The sequence below is a fragment of the Cetorhinus maximus genome, chromosome 6 (genome assembly GCF_964194155.1).
Source record: "Cetorhinus maximus chromosome 6, sCetMax3.hap1.1, whole genome shotgun sequence".
NCBI classification, from domain to species: domain Eukaryota; kingdom Metazoa; phylum Chordata; class Chondrichthyes; order Lamniformes; family Cetorhinidae; genus Cetorhinus; species Cetorhinus maximus.
The window spans coordinates 33,893,866-33,915,247 of NC_135884.1; the positions used below are offsets into that span (position 1 = coordinate 33,893,866).

The 21,382-nt window shown below is 42.5% G+C and overlaps 1 protein-coding gene across 1 annotated transcript in view; it reads right to left on the reverse strand.

Annotated features, from left to right (window-relative positions):
* Positions 1-21,382, reverse strand: part of dnah12 (dynein, axonemal, heavy chain 12) — a 349,430-nt gene that overhangs the window by 84,729 nt on the left and 243,319 nt on the right. Inside the window, exons 45-51 of the mRNA XM_078543543.1 lie at positions 14,027-14,160; positions 10,332-10,494; positions 8,294-8,374; positions 1,896-2,072; positions 744-875; positions 546-635; positions 279-419 (exon numbers count right to left, since the gene is read on the reverse strand). Coding sequence (XP_078399669.1) covers positions 279-419; positions 546-635; positions 744-875; positions 1,896-2,072; positions 8,294-8,374; positions 10,332-10,494; positions 14,027-14,160 — 918 coding nt within the window. The remainder of the gene's footprint in view (positions 1-278; positions 420-545; positions 636-743; positions 876-1,895; positions 2,073-8,293; positions 8,375-10,331; positions 10,495-14,026; positions 14,161-21,382) is intronic.

Here is a 21,382-nt window from a genome sequence, read left to right on the forward strand (position 1 = left end):
TGACAGGAATCTCTTTCACCTGTATATGAGAAGCGAGTGAAATCAGTGCAAGTCCTATGAGCCATAATAGAGTTCTGTTTTTTGAGTTATTAGGGAAGTTATGTTTTCTAAATATCCTACTTACATATGCAAAGTAGCCAGGCCAGTATAAATCATCACGTTATCATTATTATCATAATGAGCATCTTTGCAAGCTGTACAAAGATGGAATTTATTCTCCTTGAGTTATTAATTTGCTGTTCTCACTGTTTTGGCCATGTGTTGCAGCAAGTCACTACCTTTGCTACGCGATCATACACCTCCATGGCAAGGATCCACTTGCACAAGCCTTCTGCTGCTGATGAGGCTTTAACTACCTTCTGTGGGTCAAAGTCAGGATTGGTGAGGTATTCAGTACGTATCTTTTGCATAACAGCAACCTATCCAGGAGAAAAATACATGGTGCATGTTACGGTGACAGCATTCATGTGACAGTTGACTAGTATCAAACATTTTAAAAATGAACATAAGTATATAAAAATGAACGTATGTATAATAAAACTTACTGGAATGTTATCTTTGTCATACTCCCTCAAATCTCTTAGGAAATTCATTTCGCCCAGCAACTTCTTACTGGGTCCCCAGTAATCTAAAATCTTAAAAATAAGCCAAATGGAAACATTTTTATAATTTTTAGATCTGCTGGAAAATTGCATATTTTGTCAGAAGTACAAACTTGAATGTCTTGCTGCTTTGGATTTTACCTTTTCCCCCCTTCCAGAAGGATCATTGATTTTTTCTGGTTTGATGAGTTTCATGACACAAATAGCAGCCATCACTAGCTTGACTCCCTGTGGAGGATTCTTCATCGATTTAACAATTGTGATGTCAGATGGCTAAAATGCAAATTGAATAGATATATTTATGCACACAGTTACTGGTGTTCAAGCAGATGTTTGCCTTACTTATAATGTTTAAGTGAAATAAAAGTACAATTTAGCTTAAATTGTTCCAAAATATACTACATTTTTAAAGAAAAATGTCCCTCTTCTCTATCTCTTTAAATGATACATTACTATAATACCCATACCAAGCAATCCATTCTCTGACTCCTTGCCCCACCTTTCATAGCCACAGGTTCAGCTGCTCAGACTCATGCTCTGAAATTCCTCCCTAAATCGACCTCTTTGACTAAGCTTTTGGTCACCCTTCCTAGTACCTCCTTTGGATCAGCATCTATTTTATTGATTACACCTGAGAAACATTGAGACATTTTTATTTGCTATGTAAACAATCACCCAAATGGGATAATAAAATCCCAACTTCATTTGCCAAATTGTTTGTCTGAATAATGCAGTATCGATGTTTCTATTGACAACTATGCCAATTAAAGCTTGCTGCTTTCCCAAAGTGCAGTCTCCCCACTGCTTGTACTCCTCCAAAGCCACACAGGCCATGGAATCTTTGGGGTAGGCTTGGTTTACTACCTGGTCCTTTCCTGCCTTTGCCATATACAACATTTAGAAATGACACAGTACACAAAGAAAACATGAAAAGAGTCAAAATATCCTTTTCACTATTTCCTTAAAGAAACAGCGGCATTTAAATGGAAGGATCTGCATTTTGCCAAAAAAAAATCAGATTCTCCTTCCTATTTGAAGTTTGCCACATTTGGATTGCTTCTCTTTTTCAGATACGAGTTGGTGCTTATTTCAATTGTGAAACTTATCAACTGTTCAAAGTCTAACTTGTTCTGCCATTTATAATTGACAGTTCTTAATTACAAAATAATTATATCTTTCGTAATAGTGTATAAAACTTATCACTTTCTGAGAAGGACTACTGAGCCCCAAATTATATTTTTGAAAATGACACTAAAAGATTAAATTTTTTAATTAGTGGATTCTGAGACTTGCCTTCAAAGTATCCAAGGCAGAAAGTGCAGCTTCCAGAGCTGGAATAGCCTCTGCTAGCTCACTCTCACACTCATTCTTCAAAGCCTGGGCTTCACTTGCTTTCTCAGTAGCTGCTTCTTCATCCACCTTTACAACTTTGCTCTTTGCCTCCACCTCTGCAGACTCTACCTCTATGACCTTGAGAAATAAACATCAACATGAATTCAGATTGCCATTTGCTAATTACTCTAAAGAAATGTACTACCACTTAACCAAACTTTTAAAAGTTTCAGATTTTTTATTCTGGATCTACATAACCCCCGCCACCCCAACAGTGCAGAACAAGAATCAATGACCTTACAAGGGTGGCCAAGATAAGTAAAGTAACTGTTGCAAATCCATATCATCTACAACTGATAGCGTTTGCATTCACCTCCTTCCCCTCTCATACTCTTTTTCTGTCAGCATCCGGGGGTTAAAGAAATGCGTGCAAAAAAATGACTGCCACAAAGACACATTTAGCAAGGACACTTTGCTTAAGAGACAGTGCATCTTTAGCTCTTATATTTATATTGATCATGTATTCATATGGGGCAAATGCCTTCACCATTCAGATTCTATAAACATTGTCCTTTCCCTTTTCAAAGGAAAAGCTGGGCCATAACCAGCAACTGGGGAAAGAACACCATCACTGAAAACTTACACCCTGCATTAATAGCCTGCACTGGAAATCAAAGCAAACGGAGAGGAGAGGCTGGAGACGAGCTACCAAGAGAAGCTTGGTAAAAGCTAGGGAATATTCATTATAGGCAGTGCATCGGCTTTATTCTCAATGCACTGCAATACCCTTATGCATATTGTTATTTCTTCAAAGGACAGTGCTACCGTTTATGCGGCAATGTAAGAGTTTCTGCGTTCCACATCATAGTTAGTGCTTTGGAGGAAGAGACCAGCTGCTCTGATTCCCACCCAGGCACTTCCAGATCAGAATCTGCTGGGGCATCAAGCTTCTCCGTGGCTGTTACTTCTGCATCAACTGCATCATGGCGCCAATGCAAAAACATCCACTTGGGGGACAAACTTTTGCTGAATGTAAAGAGTATTCATGGTGAGAGGCAATGGGCACTAGTGAAAATGTGTATGTGGGTGTGCAAGAGCAGCATAGTGCTGTTCCTCCAGGAAGGGATAGCCTCCTGTTAGTTGGGAAGTCTAGCGACCCAAGTCTCAGGGGTTAGGTTTTCAAATAGGTATAGTTAAGGAGCATAAATTTCCCTAAGGAAGTAAATCCAGTTTCCATGTATATTATTGAGATAGTGAATAAGTAGCAGAGGTTCACATTGGCATAAACATTGTTGCCTTAGAAAACCGTAGAGACAGTGGCGGTCTGCCAGGATGTCTGAGTGGCAGCTAATAGAGCTGCAGTGCTTTAAACAGTATATTTTCCCAGAGCTTTCCAGACACCATTGCAACTGCAAGAAAATGGCTTCTGGAAGTTGGCCCTTCTGGAATGATAGCTTAATTGAAATAAGAATCACCTCAGATCTCCATGGCTCCTGTGGAACTTTCTCAGCCAGTCACCACCCAACTGTCATCTCATTCAGGCTATATCTCACAGAAGAAGATTAGGAGCAATAGTAAATAAGTTCACCGGCTCAGAGGTGAGACAAGTAAAACAAAGATAAGATTTAGTTATAAATGGGGAATATTTTTATTAGCACCTTTTGATAAATCATTCTGAGCAAAGTAAACACTTTTTGGTACATAAAGTTTAGAGTTTATTTCACTGCTTGCTAATTTTTGGGGTCCAAATGATAGCAGGGAAAATGTAGACTTTTATCTTAGGAGAAAAATAGATTGAAGACTTTGATAACAACCAACAGCTTGCATTTATATCATGCCTTTAATGTAGTAAAACATGCCAAGGCATTTCACAGGAGCATTATTAAATGAAGTATTACACTAAAGAGAAATTTGGACAGGTGACCAAAAGCTTGATCAAAGAGGTAGGCTTTAAGGAGTGCCTTAAAGGATGACGGCAGCAGAGGAGGAAAGATCTGGGATGGAATTCCAGAACTTAAGGACTAAACATTGGAAGGCCACTAACAGTGCTGAAATTAAAATCTGAGAAGCAGAAGAGACCACAATCAAAGGAGCTCAGATATCAAAGGTTTTAGGGCTGGAGGAGGCCACAGAAATAGGGAAGGGCAAAATCATGTAGGACTTTGAAAACAAGGATGAGAATTTTAAAATTGAGGCATTGCCAATGTAGGTCAGCGAGCACAGGGGTGACTGGTGATCGGAATTTGACGTGAAGTTCTTTGACAGTGAAGTATTTTGTGGAGGTGAGAACAGGTAGGGGTGAAGTGACTTTATTTGGTGTATCAACTATCATGAAAAAAATTGAGATATAAATAATGTCTTCCTTTCTTTATCTGCTGCCTGTCTTGATCCATGTTCTCTCCTTAGTGTGCACCCACTTCATTTTGTGGAGAGTGAGACTTTCCGTCTCTTTTATCATCATCGCATTTTGGAGGTACTATTGTAGGTACTATTGTAGGGCTTGACCTTATCCAGGCGCCTAAAATGAGATTTCCAAATGCCTATGTATTCTGATTTAGAGACTTCTGTAGTTTCATGGATCTAATTTTAATTTGTTGTCCCCTCCACTGTGGAAGCCTCACTGGCATAGTTCATAACTGCAGGAATACCATGATCATTAAACAGCTATCTGTATATATGAGTCCATATTATGAGGACTGGAATTTTATTTGCTCATGGGATGTGGGCATCGCTGGCATGGCCAGCATTTAATGCCCATCCCCAATTATCCTTGAGTAGATGATGGTGAGCCGCCCTCTTGAACTGCTGCAGTCCTTGCTGTCATGAAACTATTAAAGTATATATTATTAGAAAATATTTTTCTTTTAAAATAGAGGTTTAGTCTGTGGGTGTGACTTAATTGGATTAAAGCCAGCTAGTCTGGGTGCTTTGATGTGTACTAATTTTGAGATGTAAGAGAGGTAGAGTGCATTAGCGTTTTTTTGAATAGAGAATTCAAGAAGTGGGGTGAAATTTGGCACCTAGCTAACAGAGACCAAGCAACATGTTTATATTACTAATAAAATTGGTACTATGAAAAGGATTTTATTGTTAGAAGAGGTGGAGTTCAAAGGGGCTGGTGATACAATGAGAATTGACATTCAATGAGATGTGCTAGGTATATCAGAGGGCATTTGTGTGTGCAGGGCAGAGGCAATGTATGATCAAAGTAACTGCAAGCCTACAGCTGTCTCCACAGGAACCAAAATGAGATGAACCTCATTTTGAATCTGTAAGGTGAAAATACTTTCCCTGGTGTCTGATGAAAGTCTATGGTTGCTGTTGCCTTAATAGAGATGAGTTTGGGAATTTGTTAAAAGTTATGATAGTAGTAATTTGTAGCCTTGTGTATATGTTTAACCTGTGTAAATTAATAAATGTCTCATGTATTTTGATATAAAACCTCTCGAGGACTGGTGATCTGATTCCTGAATTTAGAGCTGCAACTCAAACATATAAAAATGAAAATATAGGTTATGACAGTTGTTTAAAGTTTCCCTCTGGGATTTTAAATAACTCAGCTTTACCAACTGCTGGATCAGAATATTTGCAGTGTGGGTACACCCAGGGAGGGACTTTTGTGATTTTGACCCAGCGACAGTGCAGGAAAGGCAATATATTTTGAAATCATTATGGTGTGCAACTTGGAGGGGAACCTGGAGATGATGGTGTTCACCTACACTTGCTGCCCTCTTTCTTCTAGGTAGCAGAGGTCATGGGTTTGCAAGGCATTGTTGAAGGAGCATAACTGAGTTCCTGCAGTGCATCTTGTAAATGGTACACACTGTTGCCACTGTGTGTCAATAATGGAGGGAGTGCATGATTAGATGGTGGATGAGTGCTGGATGAGGTGCCAATCAAGCGGGTTGCTTTGCTTTGGATGGTGTTGAGCTACACTCATCCAGGCAAATGGAGAGTTTCCAACACAATCCTGACCTGTGCCTTTTAGATGAAAAATCAGGAAGTGAGTTATTCACTGCAGAATTCCCAGCTCTTGTAACCACAACATTTAGATGGCTGGGCCAGTTAAGTTTCTGGCCAATTGTAATCCCCAGGATGTTCATGATGGAGGATTCAATTTTGGTAATGCCATTGAATGCCAAGGGAAGGTGATCAATTCTCTCTGGTTGGAGATGGTCATTGCCTGGTACTTGTGCAAAGTGCGAATGTTACTTGTCACTTATCAGCCCAAACTTGAACATTGTCCAGATCTTGCTGTATGGGGGCACAGCCTGTTTCATTATCTGAGGAGTTATGAATGGAATTGAATACTGTACAATCATCAGCAAATATCCCAATTAATTGAGGGAAGGTTATTGATGAAACAGCTGGAGATAGGACACTGCCCTGAGAAACTCCTGTTGCAAAGTCCTGGGGCTGAGATGATTGGCCGACAACAACCTCAACCATCTTTCTTCCTGCTTGGTATGACTCCAGCCAGTGAAGAGTTTGTTCTTCTTAGAGCTGAGGTGGTTAGGATCTGATAGATGTTTTCAAAATCATGAACAGCAAATAAGGAGAAGATAGATCAGTGGCAGAAGCTTTGGTACCCAGAGGGCACAGATTTATGGTATTTAGAAAAAGAGCCAAAATGACATGAGAAAACATCTTATTTATACAGCAAGTTGAAATGATCTGGAATAGACTTCTTGAAAGGATGGTGGAAGCAAATTCAATAGCAATTTTCAAAAGGGAATCAGATAAATAATTGAACTGAAAACATTTGCAGGCTTTGGGAAAAGAACAGGGGAGTCAACACAGGTAAATGGCTAAGATAAAAGCAAAATACTGCAGATGCTGGAAATCTGAATTAAAAGCAGAAAATGCTGGAAAAACTAAGCAGGACTGGCAGCATCTGTGAAGAGAGAAACAGAGTTAATGTTTCGAGTCTGAAGAGTCATACAGACTTGAAACGTTAACCTAGTTTCTCTCTCCACAGATGCTACAAGACCTGCTGGGTTTTTCCAGCATTTTCTGTTTTTATTACAGGTAAATGGCCTTCTTCAGTGTTGTATCATTCTTGATTTTATGATTCTACAATCTGAGACAATAACATTCAGAGAAGTTCACATATAATCTCCTTGGCCTGTAAATTTTGTTCAGTCCATTTGTATGTTTAGGAAAAATTGGGGAATCCATTCCCGAATTTGGAGTTTTACTTGCTACTTATCTGACAAAAAGCAACAACAAAAATCTGGACAGATGCTCTAAAGTGCTAAATAGGTCTCTATGCAGGCCAAGTAACACCAGCCTTCAGTAGCCTATGAAGTGTCCTCCTCCAAGCAGTATCTATCTGAGAGATATTTTGCTGGCACTCCTTTTGTCATTTATATTGTGGCGGTTTAATTTAGAGGCATGCTCAGGGAAATGGGCCAATGGAGTTAAATACAGCTGGGGGCGGGGCCCGCTCGCCGACGCAAAAATGACGCGGGATGATGTTGGGGGTTTCCCGGACATCCCGGAAACCCCCGACATCATCCTGCCCCATTTAAATATTCAGGAAGGCGGGTGGACAGCGAAATTAGCTGACCGCCCGCCAACCTGTCAATGGCCAATTGAGGCCATTGACAGGGTAGTTAAACCAATTAAAGGCCCTGCCCATCCAACCTTAAGGTTGGCGGGCAGGCCAGGAGTCCTAGCGGGCTTCTGAAAAAACATGAAACCTCATCCACTGGCGGGATGAGGTTTCATGTCTGTTTTAAAAAAGTTTAATAAAGTTTCTGTGCTTTTTATTAACATGTCCCATCTCGTGTGACATTGTCACATGAGGGGTACATGTTAATAATTTTTTTATTTTTCTATTTTTGAAGTTTATAAACCTTTCACCGATCTCCCTGAGATAGCACTTAGTCTCAGGGAGATGTGCACATGCGCGAAAGAGCGCACTCTGACAGTTGGGGAAGCCCCCCCCCCCCCCTCCCCTCCCCCGCCTGCACAGGAAGCCCATAGCGCTTCCCGTCGGGCGGCCTGCTGGGCGGACCTTAATTGGCCCGCCCACTTAAAATGACGACGGGGCCTGTTTCGGCAGCGGCGAACAGCTGCCTGCCCGCCGCTGAGCCGGTGGGGCCCGCCCACCCATCAAGGGCAAAATTCTGCCCCATCTTGATTTCATTTAGATGTGGCTCCCACCAAGCTTTTTAAAGGGATGGTCAATTTTTTGGCAGGAAAATTCTGATGCAATGCTTGGCTCACTGTTTTGAGGCAGTAGACATTTCCACTCTAGTTTCCTACATTAACAGTTTTTAAGTTCCCCTTAAAACATTGCTAACTCAGAGGAAAATCCAGCCCCTGGCGTAAATTGATTTTCATTTTGGAATTACCTTCATCATATGTGCATTTTCGACTTTGGCTATTTCCAGTTTTGGTTGGAGCTCCATCAGTTCAAACTTCATCTCACCCACCTACAAAAACATAGCACTGAATTCTCATTTTATTTTAATTAGACAACCAGTAGTATTATACCCACTTGAGTTTTACATTACAAAAATAAAGTTTTCCCTACATTTATTTCAAAGGAAGTAAAAGTCTGTTATGTATATAATAGTAAAGGCAGTGAATATTTCATTCAACAGGGTCCTCTGATGGCTCAATGATAAATGCATCCCACTTTTTGGTATAGTGCATGGCAATCCAGAAGCTGTCAGGTTCAATTTCTAATCCATGCTGAGTTAAGTGGTCTCAATCAGGGCAGCTATGGGTGCTACATAGCTTCTGGGGTATTGGGTTAAGGGGAGGAGACAATAGCCATCCAAGTCTTCCACTCCAAATTGCTTTCCACTGATTCGCAAGGATCATCTGTGATATTGTCAGCAATTGAAAAACCTACCTACCATTGCTCACTATCTAGGCTCATACACAGTGAATACCATTTGGGTGAGATACTGGAATGTTGTTAGTGCCTATGGAACCATACTCCACCATGGGTCATACTTTAGGAAAGGGAGAGGCTAGCTCTGTTCTCATCTATACAAATGTTAATGTTTTAATCATTTATATTCTTAGAAACCTTTTGAAATTAATAAATGTGAAAAGCTTTCTCGTAAAAATGGTTTGGGGAGAGTTTGTGAAGTTGAGCTGATACAGTATGGCTGAGAAGCCAGCAGACACATTTAAAACTTGAGCAGTAGTAAACATCCCTATTTTAGCTGATGTCAAACCACATTTTTCAAAGTTAATTTCCATATAACAACATACATTAAGTGTGAATCTGTTTTAGTGTATATTCAGTAAAAGTATAGACAAAATTATGGGCAGTTATAAACTAGTGATAAACTCACTATAGTATCTGCCACGTGACAGAAGCCAATTCCAAAATATCTTGCACTTACCTGAACACTCTTCGGTTAAAGGGAAACATTTATGAGAGTTTTCAATCATGAAATTCTGAACAATGGACTAACACCTAGGGCAGGATTTTCCACACCTGCCTGCCACCGGAATCGTCCGGTCCCACCGCAAGTCAATGGACTTCTGGCTGGGGTGTATCCTTGCCCGCGGCAGGTCCCGCCCGCAACGGGGCTGTAAAATCCCGGCCCTAATCTATTTCTTCAGAAAAACTTCCATTTGTGTAGTGTCTTTTACAACCATCCTATGACCCAAAGTGCTTTGCAGCCAATGAAATACTTTTGAAGTGTAATCATTATTGTATGCGGCAGCCAATTTGCATACAACAAACTCCCACAAACAGTGATGTGTTGACCAGCCAATCTGCTTTTAGTGATGTTTATTGAAGGATAAATATTAACCAGGACAGCGGGGAGAATGGCCCTGCTCTTCTTCAAATTAGTTATGTGGGATCTTTTCTGTTCATCTGAGAGGGCAGATGATTTAATGTCTTATCCGAAAGATAGCCCCTGCGACAGTGCAGCACTTCCTCAGTACTGCATTGTCGTTTTTCATTTGGGCTCAAGTCCTGGAGTGGGAGTTGGACCCACAACCTACTGACTCAGAAGCAAGAGTACTACCAACTGAGCCATGGCTGGCACCTAGACTTGTAAGTAGATTGGGCTTTTACCCTTGTTCCCAACTAATTGCCTTATTAAAACTTATAGGGCAGAATTTTACGGCAGCGGGATTTTACGTTCCCGCTGAAGTCAATGGGGTTTATAATGGCTCGCCGCATTTTACGGCCCCATCCCCGCTGAAATGGGGCCGTAAAATTCTGCCCATAATTAATCATGTATGGGTACTACTCATTTACAAAAGCCTCTTAGTCTCAGCATGACATTTAGTGAAATTGGTACTTATGTGATGGTGGAGACGATACTAAATTACAGATTAATTTTAAAACTAAATGAAGAATGAGAGATTTTGGAATGTGAGATTTTACAAGTATTTATTTATTGTTTGTTCACTTACCTGTGACTCAGCAAATGCCAGTTTATCTAAACCATTTGTGTATCTTTTTTTAGCTTTTATCACTGTATCACGTTTCTGTGTTAAGAGCTGACGGAAAGCAGCAATAAGTTCCAGGTAGGATGTGGGAGTGACATAATTATGGCGGTTTAGCTCGTGAAGAAACCTAAAACAAATAAATATTGTGAGACTTCACATTGCTGTCAAATTCTTAAAAGAAAATTCACCAGATGATGGGCTGCATTTCACAAGGCAATGGTCCCGACCCCCCGCCCCCCAAGCTAAAAAGTCAGAAGGAGCCTGCCCACACTGGGGCAGTGTTAATTGCTTCAAGGCAAGACTTCTGCCCCTATCTCAGGAGGAGATCCCACCTTAGAGAGTTGCCGGCTAATCAGATAGCCAGAATCAATGTAATCCCAGCAGCGCCCAGGAGTGGTGGCCACTGTTGGGACTGCAGCTAGTCCCCAAAGAAGAAGTGCCTATGGAGCCCAGACTGACAGCTAAGTCTGGGCTATTGCTGGGGCCAGACTGGCAAGTCCCGACAAGGTTGTGAGGCAGATGGGGGTTGGATTTGAGAGGCCGGGGGTTAGGGGTGGTTGCAGAATTAGGACCTTGTGGGGGGGCTGCTTCCGATGGGTCTGGGGTCCTACAAATGAGATTCACCCCTCTCTGCCCAACAACTGCCTGTGCTCCTGCCATGAGTAAAATAGTGGTAGGGCCGGGATGAGGCCCTTAAGTGGCCATTAATTGGCCAATTAAGGACCTTAACAGGCCCATGTGTGGGCCAGCTACCTGATGCCTCCACCACAGCCCCTGCCCCATCACCTATAAAATTTGTGACGGGGTGGGGGGGTTAGGTGGCGGGCAGGCCATGTGCTGCATTTTATGAACCCCCTCCTTCAAACTAAGGAGTTGCCTGGATCTTCTAGAAAGTCTCAAAACTGTGGTCCAAGATATGCAAAGTGTAATTTGCAGTTGGTAAGAACTTGGTATATTGAAGTTGGTATATTGTGATTTACACTGTGACAATTGGGTTCTGCTCCCAGTCACTACATTTTTAAAGCAACCTTTCTCATAACATTAAAACTTGTAATGTTTTAAACCAATCCACACTCCATATTGGAGTTATACTCAAGGCAAAGTGGCCTCCTCAAGGGAGATGCATTCTGCTATATTCCAGACTTGGATTAGGTTTGACATTAAAATTTGGGCTTTATAAATCCTTTTCTCACGCTCAACACAAAAGCCTGCTTTAATTGCCAAGCCTGGCTTAAATAGTTGTAATAATTTGTCCGTAACAAATAGCAGACCTGTATAGTGTCTCAAATTTTACACATCGTTTTCCACTATTCATTCTATGCATTCATGCCATCTCTGAATACAATTATCAGTCACACAAGTTTTTTTCAAACAGGCTAAACTACCAAACAGTTAAATAAATGCAAAATATTGTGGATGCTGGAAATCTGAAATAAAAACAGAAAATGCTGGAAAAACTCAGCAGGTCTGGCTGACCCAGATGTTGCCAGGCCTGCTGAGTTTTTTCTGTATTTTCTGTTTTTATACCAAACTGTTAATTCTTATTCACAGAGTCACTAATTGAAGAAAAACAGTGAGCTTGATTTTAACTCCCAGTGGGTTTGGTGGACAAAATGCATTTGTAACCCCAAGTTTAAGGCCTGGGGAAATTTAACTCCTGGGGAATATTTACAAGTTGCCAACACACTTAGCTGCCTGACAGGAATAAGAAGACAAGAATACAAGAGATAGGAGTGTACAGATAATCAAACCTGCTCTGCCATTCAATACAACCATGGCTGATCTTGGGTTTCAACTCCACTTCCCAGTCTTCTTCCCATATCCCTTGATTCCCTGAGAGACCGAAAATGTGTATACCCCAGCCTTCAATGTATTGATTGATGGAGCATCTACAACCCTCTGAGCAGAGAATTCCAAAGATCTCCTGAATGAAGAAATTTCTCCTTATCTCAATCGTAAATGATCAACCCTTTATCCTGAGACTGTGCCCCTGTACTCCAGATCCACAACCAGTGGAAACAGCCTCTCAGTGTCTACCCTGTCAAGACCCTTCAGAATCTTGTATGTTTTGATGAGATCACCTCTCATTCTTCTAAACACCAGAGAATATAGGCCCATATTATTCAACCTCTCATCATAGGATGGCCCTTTTATCCCAGAGACCAATCTTGTGAACCTTCGCTGTACTGCCTCAAATGCAAGTATATCCTTCCTCAAATATGGACCCCAAAACTGCACACACTATTTCAGGTGTGGTCTCACCAGAGCCCTTTAAAATTGCAGCAATACTTCTTTAATGGCCAATTAATTAATGGCCACTTAAGGGCAACATCCCAGCCGCTATTTTACTGGCAGCAGGGGGAGGCCCATGCCAAGCAAGTAGCCCAGCAGCTTTTGCTATGCGCAGGCTGGTGTCGGGCAAGAGGGGGGTGACCTCTGGGGTGTCCCCTGTGCCATCAGAGACAACCCCCAAGGTCATCCCCCCCCCTGCCCCCTTTAACATGCTCTCTCTCCTTGGCCTTTCAAACTGTTTTCCTTGGAGAAGAGAAAGCTGACAGGAGATTCAATAGAGGTATACAAAAACATGAGAGGTCTAGACAGGGTAGGTAGGGAAAAACTGTGCTCATTGGTAGAAGGATTGAGAAAAAGAGGGCACAGATTTAAGATAATTGGAAAAGGAAACAATGGAGACGTCAGGAAAACCTTTTTCATGCAGTGTGGTTGGGATCTGAAATGCACTCCTCAGAGTGTGGTGAAGGGAGGTTCAATCAAGGCATTTAAGAATGAATTGGATTATTATCTGCAAAGAATGAATGTGCAGGGCTATGGAGAGAAGGCAGGGGAGTGGCTTGAGGTAAATTGCTCCTTTGGAGAGCCAGCACACACATGATGGGCAGAATGGCCTCCATTTGTGTCGTAACCATTTTGTGATTCTGAATAGGGGACGGAAGTCTCATCTTGCAGCAATTAACAATGCTCCTAGCGAGGCAGCCGGCAGTATCATCGGTGGACACTCCCCTGACTTTTTAGTGGGGGTTGCAGGAACCATGACATCCTGTAAAATCCAGCCCGTGAGTCTAATTCCAGTTCCTGCAGCTTTTTGGCCTGTGGCATCAGAATTTTGCTGTCAACCATGAAATGTGTGGTCATCTCTGTGGATACACCAACTAGGACCTTTGCACAGGAGTCTGTGAAGCTCTCGGCACCACAATCTCAGCTGTTAAGATTGGTGGACTATTTGGGTAGGGGCTTCAACTAGTCTTAGATTTCCTACAATCTGTTTTCCTGCAGATCACTAGGAGCAGCAGTGGCTCAACAGGGTTGGCACATGTTGCAATCCCTTGCAATGACAGTATGTCGGCTCCTCACGTCCCCTCAAATGGTTGCAGTTGGGCATCTGGGCTGCCTTCATGTAAAAAACAACACTGGTTGAAACAAGGTAAAATTTCCTTTCATGATTAATTGGGTGTTACTGTCCAATTTCTACCTGGCCAGTTAAAATCTATCCAATTTTTTCTGGAAACCAAAAGCTTTCAACTCACTGGAACTCATTGTGTATTTGCTTTTCTAATACAAAGCTTCTAAAGGTATGTAGAATTTTGTGAACAGATTCCAGATGAACAGGATATTAAAATTGTAATCCAATATTGCAGACTCACTTTGTTGATAGTTCAATAACAGATGTGTGGAAGAATTTACAAATAGGAACAACTTCTTTACGTTCAAAATATGTCAGTTCCAGGGTTTCTAGAAAGGTGTTTGCAACTCGTTCAAGTGCATCTTCAGGCCATGGCTGCCAAAGAAAATAAAATACTTTAGTAAGAAATAATTCTTATTTGTCTTTACCAGAAAAGCAATGTTGTGACAATAGGAAATGAATAAAATTACTGGATTTTGAAGTGTATAATGAACATAAAAATTTGGCCTAAGGCTTCTGATATACCTCCAAAGCCTATAGATTTATGAAGTCTTCACTGTGTTGCAATATTGTAAAATCCCATCCCATTAACTTTAATATATGTCAGAATTTGCATTTTGGTCTTACTACAGCACAAGACTGGAGTTGTGCTGTTTACTCCACTAAAGAAAATCACATTTAACTGGTTTACATTAGGTTTTATGCCAAACCATCATTACATCCAAACAGTCTAAAGTCTAGAGGAGGGTTAAATAGGAGCAACAGATTCATCACCAACAGTTGGCACCCAAAGAAATGGGGGCAGAGGTTATGGCCTGAAATTGCTGAAGTCCCATGTTGAGTCTCAAAACTGTAACGTGACTAATTGAATGATGGGGTGTTATTTCTCGAGCATACGCTGAGCTGTATTAGAACATGTAAGAGTCCAAGGACAGTGAGGTCAGAGTGCAAATGAGGTGTGAAGTTAAAACGGTGGGTGATCAGAATTTTGGAGTCACTGAAAAGCATTCCCCTCTGCATTTGGTCTTTCCACTGTAAATACTGCAAGCAGTAAATACAGTATACTAAAATGAAAGTAGTACATGTGATCTGCTGTTTTACCTGGAAGGAGTGTTTGGGGCCCCGGATATTGGGAAGGGAGGAAGTAAAAGGGCAGATGTTGCATCTCCTGCACTTGCATAGGAAAGTGCTGTGGGAAGGGGAGGGGTGATCGAGGAGAGGACAAGGGTGTCATGGAAGCATCAGTCCCTTTGGCATGTTGAAAGGGAAGGGGTTGAGAAGATGTTATTGGTGGTGGCATCATGATGAGTGTGTTAGAAATGGTGGAGAATGATCCTTTAAATGTGCAGGTTGGTGGGTTGGAAGGTAATGACAAGGGGGACCCTATCGATGCTCTGGGAAGGGGTGGGGGAAAGGGATGACAGCAGAATGATGGGAAATGGAACATACAGGGTGGAAGCCCTTGTTAATCATGGTATAGAAGAATCCTAGCATCCCTAATTGCCTTTGAACTGAGTGGCTTGCTACGCCATTTCAGAGGGCCGTTAAGAGTCAACCACATCACTGTGCACCTCAAGTTACATGTAGGCATACCAGGTAAGGGTGGGTTTTTACAACATTTGATGAAAGTTTCATGGCTACTGAGGTTAGCTTTATAATTCCATATTTATTAATTTAATTTTAAATTCTACCAGCTGCTCAAGTGGGATTTGAACCTGCAATTCCAAAGCATTAGCTTGGGCCTCTTGATTACTTGTCCAATGACAGTAACACTGCTCCACCATATAAGTATTGACAAAGACAGCATGATAACTCCCCTGCTCTTCTCCATAATGCTGCCATTGAATATTTCACCTGAGGGAGTAGACAGGGCCTGGGTTTAACAGCTGACCTGAAATACAGCACTCCCAACAGTGCAGCGCTCCTTTAGAACTGTACTGGAATGTTAGCATAGGTTTTAGTGGTCAAGTCTCTGAAGTGGGACTTGTACCCATGGCCTTCAGACTCTGAGGCAAGCATGCTACCAACTGTGCCACAGCTAACACACTTAAGTGTGGAGTCAAAGGAGAAGTTGCTCAATGTGAGAAGAGGTTCAGCCAGAAGGAATAGGATGTTGGTGATGGAGGGAGTGGATGGATCTCTGTTCAAGGCCATCTGGTGAAGGACTGGAGGTATAGCAGGGTTGGACAACTATGGTGGAAAGGAGATGTTTAGGGCCAGGAAAACCATTGAATGGCAAAGTGTGGCAGAAGACTCTCTGATGTAGATGGGAAGAGACTGGACATGGACAGAAAAAGTAGAGCCAAGATAAGCAGAAATCAGTTGAGTGGGGCAGAAACACCTGAAATGTTGGGTCTACCAGAACAGTCCTATTTTTGGATCTTAGAGAGGAGATAGAAGAGGCAGTGGAGAGTTAGGGGATTGAGGTCTGAGGCCATGGAAGGAAGATCCCCAGAGGAGATGAGGTCAGTGACAGTCTTGGAAATGATGACTTGATGTTAAGTGGTGGGGTACAGTCCATGGGAGATAGGAAGAGGTATCAGAGAGCTCACATTCAACCTTCACTCAGTAGAGGAAGCTTCACCAAACAATAACAGTTCCATCCTTGATAGCAGATAGCATTAGGGTTGGACTGAAATAACTGAATGTTGTAAGTTCAGTGACAGGTAGGCTAGAGTGAGGGGAGCAGAGAAGTTAAGACAGCTGATAGCACACTAGCAGTGCTCAATGAAAAGATCTAGAAAGGGTAAGAGGCCAGTTAAGAGGGGTCCAGGTGGAACAAGAATTCTTAAAACAGATAAAAGGATCCACTGTGTCAAGTAAGGTTTCTAGCTAAAGAAGTGGGCATGGAAGCGAAGGTGATGGAAGAAGAGCTCATTGAGGTAAGGTGATGAAGCTAAGGCTTTTGCTGAGGACTGATCGTTTGGGGTCAGAGAAGGGAAAGGTCAGAATAGATAGTGGAGACACAGTAAGGGATGAAATTGGAAGGAAGGATGGGTCAGAGGAAAGTGAAGGGGTAGAAGGATCTAGAGGGGTGTTAATATCTAACCATTGTTAAAGCTTGTGAACCTTGAGACTTGAGTCTCAGCTTCATCCTTCTATGTCCCCAGCTCAATCAATTTTGAGCTCTGCATAATGCTCTTCTTCTGTCACCTTCATCTCTGTGCCCACTTCTTTGTTCAAGAGTCTTCCCCCAACAAAACGGATCCGTTCGCCCATCTTCAGAATTCTCGTTTTACTGGACTACACCCTGACACTCAGGATTCACCCTTGACATCCATACATTACACGTCACTCACACATACCTTCAAATCATACCAGGCATACAAATCTCTCATCCAAACATACTGACAGTCAATGACATTCTGCCCTCTTGCTTGCAGGAGAAAATAGCACAGAACAGATGGGAAAGCCAGAGGATTGAGGAGGGGTCCAGATAGATACATCCCCTCCATTATCCTGGAGGAGATGATCCACTGGATCATCGGCCAGTCACATACGATGCAGCAGAGGCCACCCTGGATGGCAGTAAATTTCTGCACCTTCTCTATTAATGCCTCACCCTCATCCTCAAAAGTGCCATGAACTAGAAATTGCTGAAGTGCCCATAGACATCCTGATTTCCTCACCATACCCCTTTCCCTATCCACTCCCTCTCCTTATGCTTTTGTGTTGTCAGATAGCCAGGAACTGCTGGCAGTTCAGTTCTGGCTGGAGTAAGTGCAAGCACAATGAGAGGGAGATAGATTTAAAGAAGAACCACCATCACTCAACCTAACACTTGCAGCCACCAGTTCAGATACTGTCACTGCATGTACCTTAGAGGCTAGTTTAGTGTTGGGATCTGCACATGGTGAGTAACCGGGCATGAGTGGGCTGTAGTTAGGACATGGCGGGTATATCAGCTCTTGTGCAAGCTTGCTAGAGAATGAGGTGTCACATCAGTTCTACTGTAGGGGACTCAGATGAGGACCTCATTGGAGTGGACTACAGCCAGGTGAAAACTAATGAACATGCACACTAAGATGTTTGTTGCATTGGCAGTTTTGCCAGATTGCTTCCAGTCACTGCCTAGAAGCATGGATGAGTCCGGTTCTTCTGTGGCACAAGGCATCGCAAAGAGATCGGAGCCCATCCTATTCACCATGAAAGTAGGGAAGCGGTATTGAGCAAACTGATGGAACTGTGGGCTGACAAGTTTTCGGGTTCTGATGGACTTCATCCTAAGATCTTAAAAGAAGTGAGGTAGTAGACGCATTGGTGTTAATTTTTCAAAATTTGCTAGTTTCTAGAAACATTCCATCAGACTGGAAAGTGACAAATATAGCCTCTCTCTTCAAAAAGGGAGGGTGACAGAAAACAGGAAACTATAGGCCAGTTAGCTTGATGTCTGTCGTGGGGATGGTGTTAAAATCAGTCATTAAGGAGGTTATATCTGGGTACTTAGAGAAACTTAAGGTAATCAGGAAGAGTCAACATGGTTTTGCAAAAGGGAAATCATGTTTAATTTATTGGAGTTCTTTGAAGGAGTAACATACGCTGTGGATAAGGAGAGCCTGTAGATGTGCGGTACTTGGATTTCCAGAAGGCATTTGATAAGGTGACACATCAAAGGTTATTGCAGAAAATAAAAGCTCATGGTGTAGGGGGTGACATATTAGCCTGGATTGAAGATTGGCTGGCTGGCACAAAACAGAGATTATGCATAAATGGATTCTTTTCTGATTGGCAGGAGTCCCACAGGGGTCTCTGCTGGGGCCTCAACTTTTTATAATTTACATCAATGACTTAGGTGAGGGGAGTGAAGGCATGGTAGCTAAATTGGCAGATGATACAGAGATAGGTAGGAAAATATGTTGTGACGAGGACATAAGAAGGTTGCAGACGGATATAGAGAGGTTGAGTGTGTGGGCAAAAATCAGGGAGATGGACCATAATGTGGGAAAACATGAAGCTGTTCACTTTGGCAGGAAGGATAAAAAAGCAGAGTGTTACTTAAACGGAGACCAGCTGCAGAATTCCAAGGTGCAGAGGGATCTAGATGTTCTAATGCATAAGTCACAAAAAGTTAGTATGCAAGTAGAGCATGTAATCAAGGCGGCTAATGGAATGCTATCCTTTATTATGAGAGGAATTGAACAGAAAAGTAAACATAGAGATAAAAACAAAAAGCTACTGCGGATGCTGGAAATCCAAAACAAAAACAGAATTACCTGGAAAAACTCAGCAGGTCTGGCAGCATCGGTGGAGAAGAAAAGAGCTGACGTTTTGGGTCCACATGACCCTTCAACAGAACTGAAGTATAGTGAAGCACTATACTTCAGTTCTGTTGAAGGGTCATGTGGACCCGAAACGTCAGCTCTTTTCTTCTCCACTGATGCTGCCAGACCTGCTGAGTTTTTCCAGGTAATTCTGTTTTTATAAAAGTAAACATGTTATGCTTCAGTTATACAGGGCATTGGTGAGACCACATCTCAAATATTGTGTGCAGTTTTGGTCTCCTTATTTAAGAAAGGATGTAAATGAATTGGAGGCAGTTCAGAGGAGGTTTACTAGATTGATACCTGGAATGAGCAGGTTGTCTTATGAGGAAGGGTTGTACAGACTGGGCTTGTTTCCACTGGAGTTTAGAAGAGTGAGGGGTGACATGATTGAAGTATATAAGATCCTGAACGATATTGACAAGGTGGATGTGGAAATGATGCAAGTCCAGAACAAGGGGGCACTGTTTTAAAATTAGGGGTTGCCCTTTTAGGGCAGAGATGAGGAGAATGTTTTTCTCTCAGAAGGTTGTGCGACTTTGGAACTCTGCCTCAGAAGGTGGTGGGGGCGGCCATTGAATATTTTTAAGGTGGAGGTAGATAAATTCTTATTAGGCAATGGAATCAATGGTTATCTGGGATAGATAGGAATGTGGAATGTGAAACGCAACCAGATCAGCCATGATCTTATCAAATGGCTCAAGGGACCAAATGGCCTACTTCTGTTCTTATTTCGTATGTTTGTACGGTGGGCAACTCCATGACAGCATTGTCAGACTGCCACATGATGGAGTGTCTGCTGACCGTTGACTCAGCTGCCACTGCAGTACAGGTGGAGTCCTATTGTTGTCTCAGTGCTGCGGTGGAATATCAGAGCGAGTTCATGAGTTCCCCGGCTACTGGTATGCAGGCTCTGGCTGCTGTCAACCAGGCTGTGATTGCTCTATTCAGGCACAGACAGCTGCTATTCTGCATCCATATCTCAATCCTTGACTAGACACACAGGCTGTTACGACAGTCCAGCAATCCGTACTCCAGCAGATGATGAGGAGTACTGAGGTACTGTCCTGTGAGCGTTGCATTGGCACCATGCAGCATGAACTTGCTGTCCTTCCACCACTGCTACTCTGCATGCCCTTCCTGTTGTCTCTCAGCTGACCAGCCAGCCAGTCTCCTGTCACCCATATTGAGGAGATTTTGTCTGAAGAGTGGTCCTTGAGGCCAGAGATACGCAAAGGAATCTTCCATGGCCATCTCCAGCCTCCATCACTGAAAGTCAGCAGCCATGCTGCAACCACTAGGGAAGGACTGTGTAGGAACACTAGGCAAGGAAAAACAGGAACTAAGGGAATGCACCATGACGGTTAGTAATTCTAGTTCTTCCAAGAGGACTTTTCCACAGGGAGTCTGAACTAGACTTATAATAAGATGGTGGGTCCATTTTGGGGTGGGAAAATTCCTTTCAATTGAAGCACACTATGTGGTCTCTCTTGTCCCATCCATTTGACCTATGTTACGACCAAGACTGGAGGAGCGCATGTATGATCTATCCCCATTACTCCACAGGCCGTACCAATAATTTAAAAGTTTAATTTTCTCACCAAAATAGCCAATTGTCTATTTCCCCTACTGGTGCCCAGAATAAAAGAGTCTTCAACCAGGTTTCTTTCAATAAACTCAGAACAATTGTTTTTTATAAAATGAAACTTCTTTTTGACAAGTTGCAAGTACTGGTTAACACACAATTGTAATCAAGAAGTATAACTACCTCTTCCTAAAGAATTCCCCCAGCACACAAACAGACACGCACACAGACAAACTGATAGGGCAGAATTTTGCCCTTGGTGGGCATGCGGGCCCCACCGGCTTGGCCGCTGGCGGATAGCCAACCCCCGCCACCGAAACGGGGCCTGCCGCCATTTTGAGTGGGCGGGCCAATTAAGGCCCGCCCAGCGGCCTGCCCGACAGAAAGCTCTATGCGCTTCCTGTGCGGGGGGGTGGGGGGAGGGAATCCCCAGCTGTCAAAGTGCGCTCTTTCGCACATGCGTGCGAGAGAGCGCACTGCTCCCTGAGACAAAGTGCTGTCTCAGGGAGATTAGTGACAGTGTACAAAAGTTAAAAAATAGAGAAATAAAAATATTAACATGCCCCCTCATGTGACAATGTCACACGAGATGGGACATGTTAATAATAATCACATTACATTTATTAAAGTTTTTAAAAAAGAACATGAAACGTCATCCCGCCAGTGGATGAGGTTTCATGTAACTCTTTTCGAGTCAAAACAATAAACTAAATTAACAAAAACAAGGGAGAAATCAAGCACAGCCCCTAAG